Source organism: Mobula hypostoma, chromosome 1 (assembly GCF_963921235.1).
Source record: "Mobula hypostoma chromosome 1, sMobHyp1.1, whole genome shotgun sequence".
Taxonomy (NCBI): domain Eukaryota; kingdom Metazoa; phylum Chordata; class Chondrichthyes; order Myliobatiformes; family Myliobatidae; genus Mobula; species Mobula hypostoma.
Genome location: NC_086097.1, coordinates 50,624,407 through 50,640,094, shown reverse-complemented (window position 1 = coordinate 50,640,094; position 15,688 = coordinate 50,624,407). Strand labels below are relative to the sequence as shown.

The 15,688-nt window shown below is 39.7% G+C and overlaps 1 protein-coding gene across 2 annotated transcripts in view; it reads left to right on the top strand.

Annotated features, from left to right (window-relative positions):
- Positions 1-15,688, top strand: part of sos2 (son of sevenless homolog 2 (Drosophila)) — a 115,337-nt gene that overhangs the window by 83,006 nt on the left and 16,643 nt on the right. For both annotated transcript variants that reach the window (XM_063048459.1, XM_063048468.1), the window contains exons 11-19: positions 1,119-1,200; positions 1,629-1,751; positions 3,010-3,113; positions 3,706-3,928; positions 5,030-5,149; positions 8,994-9,156; positions 14,854-14,971; positions 15,202-15,374; positions 15,477-15,593. In XM_063048459.1, the coding sequence (XP_062904529.1) occupies positions 1,119-1,200; positions 1,629-1,751; positions 3,010-3,113; positions 3,706-3,928; positions 5,030-5,149; positions 8,994-9,156; positions 14,854-14,971; positions 15,202-15,374; positions 15,477-15,593 (1,223 nt within the window). The remainder of the gene's footprint in view (positions 1-1,118; positions 1,201-1,628; positions 1,752-3,009; positions 3,114-3,705; positions 3,929-5,029; positions 5,150-8,993; positions 9,157-14,853; positions 14,972-15,201; positions 15,375-15,476; positions 15,594-15,688) is intronic.

The following is a 15,688-nucleotide window of genomic DNA, read 5'->3' as shown; positions in this document are numbered from 1 at the left end:
TGTAATAAACTTTGCCATGTGAGTTTTACTTGGGCTATCCTCTGTATCTAAGTTAATGCATATTTTGATCTCTGAGGTGAGTTAGCATTTACCTTTGATCCTTCCAGAAAACTTCCACTAGAATCGCTCAGTGTCAATGACAGGAGCTACTCCTTTACAGATGCATATTATTGTAATGCATGCCTACATTCCTGTTCATCAGCTTTAACTACATCATCACTCCCTCAATCCCAGTTTGACCCCCTGCTTTTTCTTGGTCAAGTACGAAATGGTAGCCTTGTGTCCTATAGGATGATGATGTGTGTCAGTGGCCAGCTCTGTGCTGAATATTAGCTGGTGTGGCTCAGGAGCTCCCCTCTGGAAGTTGTAAAATTTGTAATATCTTTATTATCAGGTATAGCATTGGGTAAATTGAAGTTTTGACTTCAGATGCTGTTGTAAGTATGCACTGATTCTTGGAAGAACGCTCTACCTTGGACTGTTCTACTTGTTGATTTAGAAACATATTTTGCAATATTTTGTTTGTGACATGTATTTTGTTCATTTAACTGTCTGAATACAGATTATTATGCTCTCACCTGCAAGGAACTGACACTCTCCTCACCCCCCCCCCAAACAAAATGGATGTTTACAGCCTTGTGTGGAAAGACGCTTAAATTAGGCTTTTAGATACACTTGTGTCCTGCTTTCATGTGGCGCGTGGCCAAGTGGTTAGGGTGTTGGACTAGCGATCTGTAAGTCGTGGGTTCGAGCCTCGGCCGAGGCAGTGTGTGTGTCCTTGAGCAAGGTACTTAACTAAACAATGCTCCAGTTTACCCAGCTGAGAATGGGTACCGGCAAAATGCTGGGGGTTAACCTCGTGATAGACTGGTCTCCTATCTAGGGGGAGAGTCTTGTACTCTCAATAGCTTCACACCACGGCATAACCATCAGCCTGATGGGCTTCAAGGCTCGTGACAGACTTTAATTCTGCTTTCACCAGTTTCTACACTACAAGTAGCAAGTTCTCTGAAAATAGCAGCTGATTGTAATGAGTTACTATTTTGTTCTAAAAGTTTTTAACACACACTGCAAACTGAACATCAGAATATTGGTAATTTGATTTTTTTTTCTTTCAGATCCTAATTTTGTGCGCACTTTTCTGACAACATATCGTTCATTCTGCAAACCACAAGAGTTACTGAGCTTGTTAATAGAAAGGTAAATAAGCAAAAGTTTTAACTAAATTCTATAAAAGCACACTTTTATAGGACACTCCAGCACAGAAACAGGCCATCTGGCCCATTTGATCTGTACTGACCTAGTCTGTAATCTACCTAATCCCATCAACCTGCAGTTGGACCATACCTCCATACCCATCCCATCCATGTACCTATCCAAACTTATCTTAAATGTTGAAATTGACTCCATATCTATCACTAGCATTGGAAGCTCGTTCCACACTCTGACGGCCCACTGAATGAAGGAGTTCCCCCTCATGTTTTCCTTAAACATTTCACCTTTCACCCTTAACCCATGACCTCTAGTCGTAGTCTCACCCAATCAACTTATTCTGTATTTTTTTGTATTATATATTTTCTGTTGAACTGTTAAATCAAAAATAAATCTTGATATTTATTTATATACAGATTTGAAATACCTGATCCAGAGCCCACTGAGGCAGATAGGCTCGCCAGGGAAAAGGGTGAACAGCCAGTCAGTGCAGAGTTGAAACGGTTTCGTAAGGAGTATATCCAGCCAGTGCAACTCAGGTGTGTTTACACTTTCAAAACAATTTTTTTCAAGTTGACACCATTGTTAGCTGCCCAGTTAGGGTGTCGACTACTGTCGTAACCAATCAAACTTTATTCTGCTGATGTAGTTTGCTATAGACTTTGTTTAAGTTGGTACTTGTAATGTTAAGGTGAGATATGATTCTTCGTAGCATATGTGAATTTTATCTAAAATTTTCCTGTGACATTCAAAAAACAATTCGTAAAAAATTTTATTGCTTGGCAACCAGTTAGGTGCACCTGGCTGGGAAAATGGGCAGTGGTATTTCAGGTTTCGTACTTGCATGTTTGGCTTTAACAAATAATGTGTCTAATCTCTCACAGTTCTCTAATTTTCATTTAAATCAAAGTCTTTATTGCAGAGAAATACTCCAGATAAAGTGTACAACAAGCAAGCGTTAAAGTGGGGAGAAAAGCCTTTCTTCCCCATGGAAATGTATGAGAGCAAATTGTAAATTGAAAAGCATTTTCAAAATTATTCAGGAGTAATATTTTTAATTCCTGTAAGAGGACCACAACCTTGTCGTAGGGTTTGGAGGCTTGTGTGCCTCAATGACCCGGAGAGTTATGTTGGCTGGAGCCAGGGCCTTGTGCTTTGACTCTTGGTGGGGTCACCCATGCCAAACAGGTCAAAGGATAGAGGCCAGACTAAGAGTGGTCCACTGGTCCTCCAGGTTTGGTGTTCAGCTCAGGGCTAACAACCCTGACTGGTCAAAGTACATTGTTACAGAAACAGCAGTGAAGAATCCTTCTTTCCAGACAGAGATGGAGGACCTTCATTGCTGCCCTAAATGCCAGCAGGAAAATGGGCAGTAAGTAATATTTTAATTACACAATTTTGGTAGCCTGCAGTGATCCCAGTGCATTTTTCAGAGTTCTCTTTATTATATAATTTACAAGACTTTTGAGGAAAAAATATGGTTTTCCAATGTATGTATTAATCTGCAATGAAATTGTACTTATTATTTGTAAATACTTATGCTCACACAACTTTGACTTTAAGGTATGAAGCAAGTGAATTTTGGAACAGCTACTCCAAAGGGGTGAACCAAGTGGATTCAGCCACTTTAAAAACTGCCCAGAGGTCAATTTTCACTATAAATCTGATTCTCTAAGGTTCTCTCAAGTTTGGTTTGCACTATTACTGTTGATATGAAACCTGAAAGTTGTAATTGATAAAATTAGACCACAATAAAATGTTCTTGTGCTTTAGTTTTATAAAGTCTTTTCTTTTTAGGGTGCTAAATGTTTTTCGACATTGGGTAGAACATCATTTCTATGACTTTGAGAGAGACAACATGCTTCTTAATAGGTTAGAAGCATTTATTTCAAGCGTGCGAGGTATGTAATTTTGCTGAAAATCCAAGTTTGTCAGGTCCGAAGTTGATTGCTATTTGTTCAAATTACAGATCGCACATTTTGGATATTCAATTTATAATAAGGAATATTGAAACATCCATTTCCTCACGTTGGGCCAACTTATCCTGCTAATGTCATTATTTTTATCTTTAGTTATGCAGTTCTTTCATTGTATATTTCTTCACAAAGTACATGTTTCTGGCTGTTTTATGTGTAGTTATGCCCTGGGGTATTCTGCACCGTCTTTCTTTCTTTACCCTGATATTCAAAAATCAAGTCCAGCTGTGGAGTTACAAATTTAAATATTGACTTTATTATTGTGAGAAACATAAATTGACTCTCATGAATAAGGTGTTGAATAAGACATTGGCCTGAGATGACAGAAAATGTTGTCTGGATTCTCCTGCTACTTGTTTAACTTACCAGGACAAGAAACTCACATCCTTGACACTTTTCAAATTAATGAATGTTTAAACTTTGTAGATAGTGTTTAACCATGGCTAAGTTGTATAACAGTGAAATTATTTGAAAAGTTCTATGACCTGAGAGTAACACAGCCAATTTATCTTTGTAGGAAAAGCCATGAAGAAGTGGGTAGAATCAATTACAAAAATTATTAATCGCAAGAGACAAACTCAAGTAAATGGGATCAGCCATGCTATCACCTTTGAGAACCCACCGCCTCAAATCGAATGGCATATCAGTCGACCTGGACAGATTGAGACATTTGATCTCATGACACTTCATCCAATTGAAATAGCACGGCAGCTCACACTCTTGGAATCTGACCTTTACAGGTAAAATAATAGTTACTTTATTTGGTAAGTAGACTCGGACGTAAGGTCTAACACTTATCAGCTTTTAAGTTGTTGCCATCAGAAATCCAAAATAGGAGTACTTCTAACCTATATCCAAAACCATTTAAAATAATTTGCTCTACAATGATAAATGAGCACATTTTGTTAAAGTTGTATAAAATATAGTCTACAAGTTGCTCTGGAGATTTTTGAATATGCAGTAAAATTGAGGTGGGGGTGACGTTCAGGTGATGAGGTGGTGACTTCTACTTTACAACACATCATGTGTCTATGCACTTTGCCAGTCTATGCATAACCGTGTATCTTTTCCGTTCGATCATTGAACTATATTGTTTTTTACCAGGACACATAATTACAAATTTTCAAGCTGTGTATCTTCCACCACAATGAACATTAAGATAGATAAAATGTAAATGTTTGAATTATAAATACTTCAGTTGAGTACAAAAAGCAGATCTTATTAGAAATATATAGCAATGGTTGCACTTAACATGCCAGTCATGGTGCAGCCCCACGTCCCACATCCAAGTGCTGGGCAGTCACACTGCTTGCTCCAACCTCGCAGGCAACCTCTCCACACTGAGCCAGGGGGAGAATTGTTGCTGGTGGAGCATCAGTGGAGAGTAGGCCTCCACAGCAGCTTCCTGGGACGATATTCCCACATGATATTAGACAGCATAACGGTGAAAGTGGCAGGGATTTGTGCATATTCAGACTGGGACACGGGTGAACGTTAATGAATCAGCCGTCCGCAGAATACCAGTGCAGGCCCACTAGCAGCTGAGTAAGTGAGTTGCTGCGTTTACTGTACACGTGTATAATTTGAATTATGAAAATCAGCTAAAATATTAAATAAAAGCTTTTATTCCATGCTGCAATTACAAACATGCTGTCCCCGTGTGCATTTTAGTTGTACATGTTACGAGCTATTAATAAAAATAAATGCTAATATACAAATTTATTATAGCTATTAATACTCAAACACCAATGATATAAATCTTAGGAGTTACGTGGAACTCTTGTCAATTCTTTGTTCTTGTATTTTTTGGTTTTAAAAACAATCTACTTGTCATTTTATAGGGCTGTTCAGCCATCTGAACTAGTAGGAAGTGTCTGGACAAAGGAAAACAAAGAGGTGAATTCTCCTAATTTATTGAAAATGATTCGTCACACAACAAATCTTACACTGTGGTTTGAAAAGTAAGTTCACATGATATATGACTTTGATTAAATGTGTAAATGATTTGGTTGAATATCTTGGTGCTTTGCCAATCTTAATGTTGCCTGCAAATTTAATCATAGTTGTGGATAGTGAGGAAGATATAAGAGCAATTGGAAGTTTAGGTGGAGAATTGGAGGTAGATTTTAATCTGGATGAGTGTGGTGATGCACTTTGGGAGGTCAAATGCAGGAGGAAAATGTGCAGTAAATGCAGCATTACTAGTAGCATTGATGTACAGAGGGCTGTGGGGTGCAATTCCACCAGAATGGAAAAACAAGTGGATGTGCTTACGGCATCTTTGGAAGCTTATTGTAGAGCCGTATGAAACTTAAGTTGTTCTAATTTGGAGTATTTCATGCCACGCTACAGGAAGAATGTGGAGACTTGTAGAGGGTGCTGAAAAGTTTCACCAGGTTGTTGCCTAGAATGGATTGTTTTCATTATAAGAGAGGTTAAACATAAATGGATTTTTTTTTTTCTGGGGTGTCAGAAGCTGAGAGGTGACCTGAAAAAAGCACATAAAATTATGAGGGGTATAGAGAGGGTAGATAGACTTTTTCCCAGGGTGGAATGTCAAATACCAGAGGACATACCTTTGAAGAAAGAGGGGAAAGTTTTAAAGGAGACAAGTGAAGCAAGGTTTTTTTTTAAAAAACAGGGTGTTATATGTCTGGACAGAAGAGTTACTGCAGATGCTAGACGTCATGAGCAACGCACGCAATAATGCTGGAGTAACTTTGCAGGACAGGCAGCATCTAAGGAGAGGATTAAACAGTCAAAGTTTCGGACTGAGACCTTCCATCAGGACTTTGAGAGAAGTTGGCAGGAGTCCGAGTAGGAAGGCTTGGGGAGGGAAAGGCATATAAGCTGGCAGGTGAGAGGTGAAATCAGGTGAGGGGGTTGGTGAATGGTGGGGGAGGGAGATGAGGTGAGAAACTGGGAGGTGCCTGGAGCATGCTGCCAGGGGAAGTAGTTAAAGCAGATAAGACAGCAACGTTTAAGTGCATTTAGACAGATGCATGTGCAGGTTATTTTCCCCTCCCCTGCCCAAATATTTCAGAGGGATTGCATTCTCAGAATAATGCCTATCAAAGATCCTCACCACTCAGGCCATGATCTTTTCTCACTGCTGCCATCAGGTAGAAGGTACAGGTGCCTTCGGATTCACACGACCAGGTTCAAGAAGAGTTACTACCCCTCAACCATCAGGCTCGTGAATAAAAGGGGATAACTACACTTATTCTACTTCTGGTGTTCCCACAATCGATGGTCTCACTTTAAGGACTGTTATCTTGTTATTTCATGCTCTCATTATTTGTTGCTACTTGTTTATATTTGCAAATATGCACAGTTGTTCATTGATCCTGTTTATAATTACAGTTCTAAAAATGCCTTCAGAAAATGTCTCAGCATTGTCTGTCATGACATGTATGTGCTCTGATAAATATTCGCCATGGTTTATCTCTTAATGGTAACGTCCCCACAGTTGTGTGGTTCGTAGGAGAAGGAATTTTGATTATACAGAAGGCAGAAGAAAGGGTTATCATTTTAAAAACCAGAAAGGATCAGTAGAAACTATTTCCTTTTTGGTTTCTGAAGTAAATACCATAGTTTGCTGGTTGGCAGCAGGTGCCTCTTTGTCTTGTCATTTTCCAAAGCAAATCTCTTTGCACCTTCCAAGGTAACTACAACAGTCACTGGTTTATGGCCAGGTATAATCAAGAGATCACCATGTCAGTTAAAAAAGCAAATTTGTTACAAATGGGTCAGCTGTTTGATTATTGGTGTGATGTGTACATTTTCAGTTGAGGCACAAGTGACTGCAGATGTAATTAAAAAGAAAAACAGGCTAAATTTGTTCTTTTGCAATTTCGTATATATTTATTCCCCCACATCACACATTATGTTGTGAACAATCTGGTTCAGTTCCATACTGTGCCAGTGTAGTGGAGGTTGAAGGCTGTCAATTTGAAGAGGTAGTGCCTGAGAAATGAGCAAATAACATCAGTTAACAAGAGGGAAGCTGGCAATAGTAGTAAGGTGATGCCATCTCTCTGGCCCTACGTTCCTCCTTAGAACACCTGGAGAATAAAGGTGCATATGTAAGGCTCCTTTTCATTGACTACAGCTCTGCCTTTAATACCATCATTCCAAATAAACTGATTCCTAAGCTCCGGAACCTGGGCCTTAGCACTCAGATCTACAGCTAAATCTTCAACTTCCTCACAGACAGGACCCAGGTTGTAAAAATGGGGGACAAGCTCTTCTCTACAATCACTCTGAGCACCGGTGCCCCACAAGGCTGTGTACTCAGCCCCCTGCTGTACTCACTGTACACCCATGATTGTGTAGCCAAATTTCCATCAAACTCAATATACAAGTTTGCTGATGACACCACAATTATAGGCTGTATCTTGGGTAATGATGAGTTTGAGTACAGAGAGGAAATTAAGAACCTGGTGGCATGGTACGAAGACAATAACCTACCCCTCAAAGTCAGCAAGACCAAGGAATTGGTTGTTGACTTCAGAAGGAGTAGCGGACCACACGACCCCATTTACATCAGTGGTGCGCAAGTGGAACAGGTCAAAAGCTTTAAGTTCCTCGGGGTAAATATCACAAATGACCTGACTTGGTCCAACCAAGCAGAGTCCACTGCCAAGAAGGCCCACCAGCGCCTTTACTTCCTGAAAAAGCTAAAGAAATTTGGCCTGTCCCCTAAAACCCTCACTAATTTTTATAGATGCACCGTAGAAAGCATTCTTCGAGGGTGCATCACAACCTGGTATGGAAATTGTCCTGTCCAAAACCAGAAGAAGCTTCAGAAGATTGTGAACACGGTGCAACACATTACACAAACCAATCTTCTGTCCGTAGACTCACTTCACACAGCACGCTGTTGGAGCAGTGCTGCCAGGGTAATCAGGGACACGACCCACCCAGCCAACACACTTTTCGTCCCTCTTCCCTCCAGGAGAAGGCTCAGGAGCTTGAAGACTCGTATGGCCAGATTTGGGAACAGCTTCTTTCCAACTGTGATAAGACTGCTGAATGGATGCTGACCCAGATCTGGGCCATACCCTCCAAATATCCGGACCTGCCTCTTGGTTTTTTTGCACTACCTTACTTTCCCTTTTCTATTTTCTATTTATGATATATAATTTAAATTTTTACTATTTACTATCGATTTGTACTCCAGGGAGCGCAAAGCGCAGAATCAATTTGTCACTGTGATGATTGTATGCTCTAGTATCAATTGTTTGGCGACAATAAAGTAAAAGTGAAGGTTGTGGAAATGGATGGTAGATCCTGTGAAGAAGATGAGATGTGTGTGTGTATATGTGTGTGCATAAAAGTTTTACATATGTATGTAAAAAAAAATTGCTTTAATGAATATCTTCAAAGTATTGTTTGTTAACACTGATTTTTTTGTTAAGTGCACTGGCATAGTACAAATAATTTACCTAGAGATAACATTGATAATTGATAAATCCTAGTTTTACTAAATTAAGATTGAATTGAGTGCAGAATTAAAATGGTAGATTAGAAAGTATTGAATTTAGAAGAGTTGTCTCTTGTGAATGTGAGGATTTTACGTAAAGTGCTTCAGCCAATGGCTTGATTAGGTTCTGTTTACTTTCATCATAGCATTTGACTTTCTATATTATGAATATTGTTTGGTATTGCAAGTGCAATACAATCAGTGAAGAGAAATAAGGATGAAACATTTTTGCAGGCCATCTTAAATTTTAAAAGGTTTCCTAATATGTAACAGTTCAGATTCTGTCCTTGTGACTTGATATTTTCTATTTATTCCCTCAGATGTATAGTGGAGGCAGAAAATTTTGAGGAAAGAGTGGCTGTTTTAAGTCGAGTTATAGAGATCCTGCAAGTATTCCAAGAGCTCAACAACTTTAATGGAGTGTTGGAGATTGTCAGTACAGTTAACTCTGTGCCAGTTTATAGGCTGGATCATACTTTTGAGGTAAGTAATGTATATTGTTGGCCTTGGCTAGTTTTGTAACTCTTGTTGCTCATTAGTTGGTGTAAATTGAACCCTCTACTCCAGTGTTGACAGGCAGTCAAAGTGACTGAATTTAGAAACACAGAAATCCTACAGCACAATATAGGCCCTTCAGCCCACAAAGCTGTGCCGAACATGTCCTTATCTCAGAAATTACCTGGGGTTACCCATAGCCCTCTATTTTTCTGAGCTCCATGTACCTGTCCAGGAGTCTCTTAAAAGACCCTATTGTATCCGCCTCCACCACTGTCGCTGGCAGCCCATTCCACGCACTCACCACTCTCTGCGTTTTTAAAAAAAAACAAACAAACTTACCCAACATCTCCTCTGTACCTACTTCCAAGCACCTTAAAACTATGCACTCTCGTGCTAGCCTTTTCAGCCCTGGGAAAAAGCCTCTGACTATCTGAATTTGTGTTTAACCAGTTCAGTTGATACGGATTTTCAAATAGAGCTAAATGTACTTACGCATGTAAATGCCAGTATGTTTGGAATTATTCACATGGTTGTCTCAAAATGTAGTCATCAGTGGAGCTCAGACTTGCTGTGATACCCTGGATTTAATTTGAAGACTGGTTCTCGTATCCTGTACCAGGAAAGATCCACTGCAAAATCCATGACTCCAGTGATATTTGTATGGTTGCAAGGAAGAAATGTAAATGGATGGCAAATTCCTTTATTTGTTGCATAATTTATATTGCTCTTTAAATCTTCCATTACTTGTCTCTCTTTAATGGCTTTAAATGTTAATTCCCCACTACATTGGAAATGGGGTGGGAATCGAAGTAAAGGGACTCAAGATAGGATGGATTGCAAAATAGCAAAGATAACATGCAGTCAGAATGTCAAGAAGGGCATGCAGATGATGGGACAAAATTGCAGCCAGCAGGGTGAGTATCAGTGTATTGGGGATGCAGAATCAAAAAGGGAGCAAATATAGTGTTATATCTCAATGTACAGAGTATAAGAAATAAGGTGGATAATCTTGTTGCACTATCACAAATTGTCAAGTATGATGTGGCCATCACTGAATCATGGCTGAAGGATGGTTTTGGTTGGGAGATGAATGTTCAATTTTACACGTGGTATCGGAGGGATAGAAAGCTAGACAGAGGGGATAACATGTCTCTGCTGGTAAAGAATGGTATTAAATCAGTAGAAAGATGTGAGTTAGGATCGGTAGATGTTGAATCCTAGTGGGTTGAGTTGAGAAACTACAGGGGTAAAAGGACCCTGATGGCAGTTATATACAGGACTCGCAACAGTGGCTGGCATGTGGACCACAGATTACAGTGGAAAATAGAAAAGGGCTGTTAAAAGCGCAATGCTATGATAGTCATGGGAGATTTTAACATACAGGTCAATTGGGAAGATCAGGTTGGTAATGGATCTCAAGAGACTGAGTTTGTTGAATGCCCGCGAGATGGCTTTTTCGAGCAGTTTGTTGTTGAGCCTACTAGGGGATCAGCTATACTAGTTGGGGTGTTATGTAATGAACCAGAGGAGATTAGGGAGCTTAAGATAAAAGAACAATATGATTAAGTTCAACTTGAAATTTGATAAGGAGAAGGTAAAGTGTGACGTAGCAGTTTTTCAGTGGAGTAAGGGAAATTACAGTGGTATGAGAGGAGTTGGCCAAAGTAAATTAGAAGGAAATGCTGGCAGGGATGACAGCAGAGCAGCAATGGCATGAAGAAGAAAACCTTTAACTTTGAGTGGAGTCATCAGGATGCCATCATGATGGCGTTTTTTTTTTTAGCAGGCCTTCTTATTTTTACAAGGCCGAGTTGCTAGCTCAACGCTCAACCCAGCACGGATGGAAAGTATGCAAGGGAGCCGGCTGGATTCGAACTTCAGCCTTTGCTCCAAAGTCCAGCGCTGATGCCAGTATGCCACCAGCCGGCTAATGGCATGAGTTTCTAGGAAAAATGAGGAGGGTGAAGGATAAATGTATTGCAAAAACAAAGAAATGCTCAAATGGGAAAATAGTACAACCATGACTGACAGGGAGAGTGAAAGCTAATATAAAAGCAAAAGAGAGGGCACACAACAAAGCAAAAATTAGCAGGAAGATTGAGGATTGGGAAGCTTTTAAAAACCTAAAGAGAGCAACTAAAAGAATCATTAGGAAGGAAAAGATGAAATGTGGAAGCAAGCTTGCAAATGTTATCAAAGTGAATAGTAAAAGATGAGTGTAGGTATAGAATGGCTAGAAAGTTACGCCGGAGCAATAATATCTGGGGACAAGGAGATGGCAGATGGACTAAATGAGTATTTTGCATTAGTCTTCACTGTGGAAGACACTAGCAGTGTGCCAGATGTTGAAGGGTGTGAGGGAAGAGAAGTAAGTGCAGTTACTATTACAAGGGAGAAGGTGCTCAGAAAGCTAAAAGACCCAAGGGTACATAAGTCACCTGGACCAGATGAACTGCACTCAAGGATTCTGAAAGAGGTAGTGGTAGAGATTGTGGAGGCATTAGTTATGTTTCAAAATTCATTGGACTCTTAGCATGGTACCAGAGGACTGGAAAATTGCAAATGTCACTCTACTCTTTAAGAAAGGAGGAAGGCAGCAGAAAGGAAATTATTGACCAGTTAACCTGACCTCAGTAGTTGGAAGGATGTTAGTCAATTGTTAAGGAAGAGGTGATGGAGTACTTGGTGACACAGGACAAGATGGGACAAAGCCAGCATGGTTTCCCTCAGGGAAAATCTTGCCTGATGAATCTGTTGGAATCCTTTGAGGAGATTACACATAAGATAGATAAAGGGGATGCAATGGATGTTGTATATTTGGACTTTCAGAAGGCCTTTGACAAGGTCCCACACGTGAGTCTGCTTATCAGGTTAAGAGCCCGTGATAATACAGGAAAGTTACTATCACGGTTAGAGCATTGGCTGATTGTTAGGCGGCAGCACGTTGGAATAAAAAGACCCTTTATGGTTGGCTGCCAGTGACTAGTGGTGTTCCGCAGAGGTTGGTGTTGGGACCGCTTCTTTTTATGCTGCATATCAATGATTTAGATGATGCAATAGATGGCTTTGTTGCCAAGTTTGCAGATGATACGAATATTGGAGGAGGGGCAGATAGTGTTGAGGAACCAGGTAGGCTGCATGCAGAAGGACTGAGACAGATTAGGAGAATGAGCAAGAAAGTGGCAAATGAAATACAGTATTGGAAAATGCATGGTCATGCACTTTGGTAGTAGAAATAAATGTGCAGACTATTTTCTAAATAAGGAGAAAATCCAAGAATCTGAGATACAAAGGGACTTGGAAGTCCTTGTGCAGAACGCCCTAAAGGTTAACTTGCAGGGTGAGTCGGTGGTGAGGAAGGCAAATGCAATGTTGGCATTCATTTCAAGAGGTGGAGAATACAAGAACAGGGATATGATGCTGGTGAGGCCTCACCTTGAGTATTGTGAACAGTTTTGGCCTCCTCATTTAAGGTGTGCTGGTATTGGAAAGGGTTCAGAGGAGGTTCACAAGGATGATTCCAGGACTGAAAGGGTTATCATACGAGGAGTGTTTGATGATTCTGGGTCTGCACTTGCTGGAATTCAGAAGGATGAGGGGGGATCTCATTGAAACGTTTCAAATGTTGAAAGGCCTAGACAGATGAGATGTGGAAAGGATGTTTCCCATTGTGGGGGAATCTAGGACAAGAGGGCACAGCCTCACGATAGAGGAGCATCCATTTAAAACAGATGCAGAGAAATTCCTGTAGCCAGAGGGTGGTGAATTTGTGGAATTTGTTACCTTAGTTGGCTGTGGAGGCTAGGTGGTTGGGTGTATTTAAGGCAGAGATTGATAAGTTCTTGATTGGGCACAGCATCAAAGGTTATGGGGAGAAGGCAAGGGAGTGGGGCTGAGGAGGAGATCAGCCATGATTGAATGGTGGAGCAGACTTGATGGGCCAGATGGCCTAATTCTGCTCCTATGTCTTGTGGTCTTGCATTCCTGTTACGGATTGGGTGGAGCAAGAATTGCAATGGAGTAGTAAAATTCCGTTTTTTTACTGAGTCATGTCAGTAAAAGTACACACTGAGCAATTTCTAGTGTGGGAGTGATGAACTGAGCCCACCAAGACACCCACACTGTAAGTTGCCCAGCATGTACCATTACAAACATGATTTAGTAAAAATGTTTAATTTTACTGCTCAGTTGTAGTTCTTGCTCCTTGCATATGTAACAGTTCCCACATTTACATGAATACCTTGGCTTCCCAGGGTGAGTCTAAACAAACCAGAGGAACAGAAACTCATATTCCAGCAGTATCATGAAGGATCCCACCCTCCTGGTTCATGAGCTGTTTGTCTCACTCCCATCAGGACATGACAGGACACACCAGATTCAAAAACAGTTACTTCTCCAAAGCAGTAAGGCAGACCAACACCTTCACCCACTAACCCACCCCACAATACCCTCCACCACCACTGCTTTATCACTTCCTGTCAGATTCACCTTGTGTACAGATGCTCCTGTGCCTGGCTTCACTTTATGTACATTAAATCAATCGATGTACGGTATTTGTGCTAGGAGCCATGTATTTATTTTCTGTCTGTATTGTATGTTGTGTTGTGTGTTTCCATTGTGGGTTACGGTAATTTGTCACATGGGTTAGGGGCATGGTAGAAGCAAATGAGTATTTGCGCTTTGTCCTCATTAGTTTAGTTAGAGCCGGGAATTAATTTTTTTTTTGTTGTCAGCTCACTTTGTTAGTATCATTGATTCTGATATTGCTCATTTACAATCTTTGCTTATTTCACTACTTTCACTAGTTTGCTAATTTTGCTATATTACGGTTGTAGATTGTTCACCTTTGCTGCTTTCGTAATAAAGGAGCGAATGTACTTTCTTCAACTTGGAATTCAGTTATTTGGAAATGTGACATAAAGTGTTAATTCCCTCTCTCAGTCTCAACGGTTTTGGTTTGTTTTTCAAGTAACTGCTACAATTGTGTTTTTTTTTTAATTTTTGTGTTCTTTATCTTATGTCTTTTTTTTGTGTGTGCTGCAACAGATCCGGAGTAACAATTATTTTGTTCTCCTTCACACTACAGTACTGGAAATAACATTAAACAATTCTTGAATCTGCAGCCCTTTGTCACCTCCCAATCTCTATCACAATTTCAACTCTTCCATCCTCTATATGCCTATCACTTGTCCCTGCCTGGATCTACCTATCACTTGACAGAACTTTCTCCGTCCCCTCCCTTCGTCTCTTTGTACTGGCTATCTCCACTTTATCTTTCGGTCCGGATGAGTGGTCTGAACTTGAAACATTGTCTGTCCATTTCCCTCCACTGATGCTGCCTGGCCCTCTTGAGTTCCTCCAGAACATTGTTTATTGCTTCAATTCTCATTTAATTGTTTTAGTTCTTCTGTGGATTGAGATGGTGGTTTTGTGCTTTTTGCTTATCCTTGAATCTTCCTTCCAAATAACCCTTTCAGCAGTAATGAAAATCTTATTTATTTTCATCTTCCTATTTGGTAGTTGACTCATGGGTGAAAGCATTAGTTGCAGAATTAGTGGTATTTGCAAATTAGTGATGAATATCACTTATTGTATAATATTGATTTCCAGGAATTATCTTTGGTCTAGGAGCATGAAATTTTGTATTTATTTACAACGTTTTAAAAATATATTTCTATGCAGGCATTACCTGAAAGAAAGAAAAAGGTTTTGGAAGAAGCAGTGGACCTAAGTCAAGATCATTTCAAAAAGTACCTAACCAAGCTTAAGTCAATAAACCCGCCTTGTGTGCCTTTCTTTGGTAGGCATTTTAACTATTTCTCTCTGTTTCCTTAGTTTGATTCAACAATGAATTGTACATGGAATTAGTTTCTCCTGTGTACTTAAATCCACTGGGTTTGTTACATTAGTTTTTAACCTCTGTCTGCTGTCTCATTTTTTTTTAAATCTTCCGCTCTTCTATATTTATTAAGCATGTTGTAGTTTTGTTTTAAGTTGGAATTTTTTTTAAAAAACTATTTCCATTCAAAGGTATTTATTTGACAAACATTCTGAAGACTGAAGTAGGGAACCCAGATTTCCTCAAAAGATGTGGAAAGGAATTAATAAATTTTAGCAAACGAAGGAAAGTGGCAGAAATCACAGGAGAAATCCAACAGTATCAAAATCAGCCCTACTGCCTACAAGTGGAAATGGATATAAAGGTAGCTCATAGATTACTTCTTTCAAAATTTAAATTTCTATACCCATTGAAAATTACTTTGGTCACCAAAAATTACCTAATGTCCATCTGTCTCAATGTATAGAAGTTTTTTGAAAATCTGAATCCAATGGGAAATATGAATGAAAAGGAGTTTACAGACTATTTGTTCAACAAATCCTTGGAAATTGAACCACGTAACTGTAAACAACCACCACGATTTGTAAGTAATCCTGAAGTTCCATTTAACTTGTATATTTCATAGTCATAGTCATACTTTATTGATCCCGGGGGAAATTGGTTTTTGTTACAGTTGCA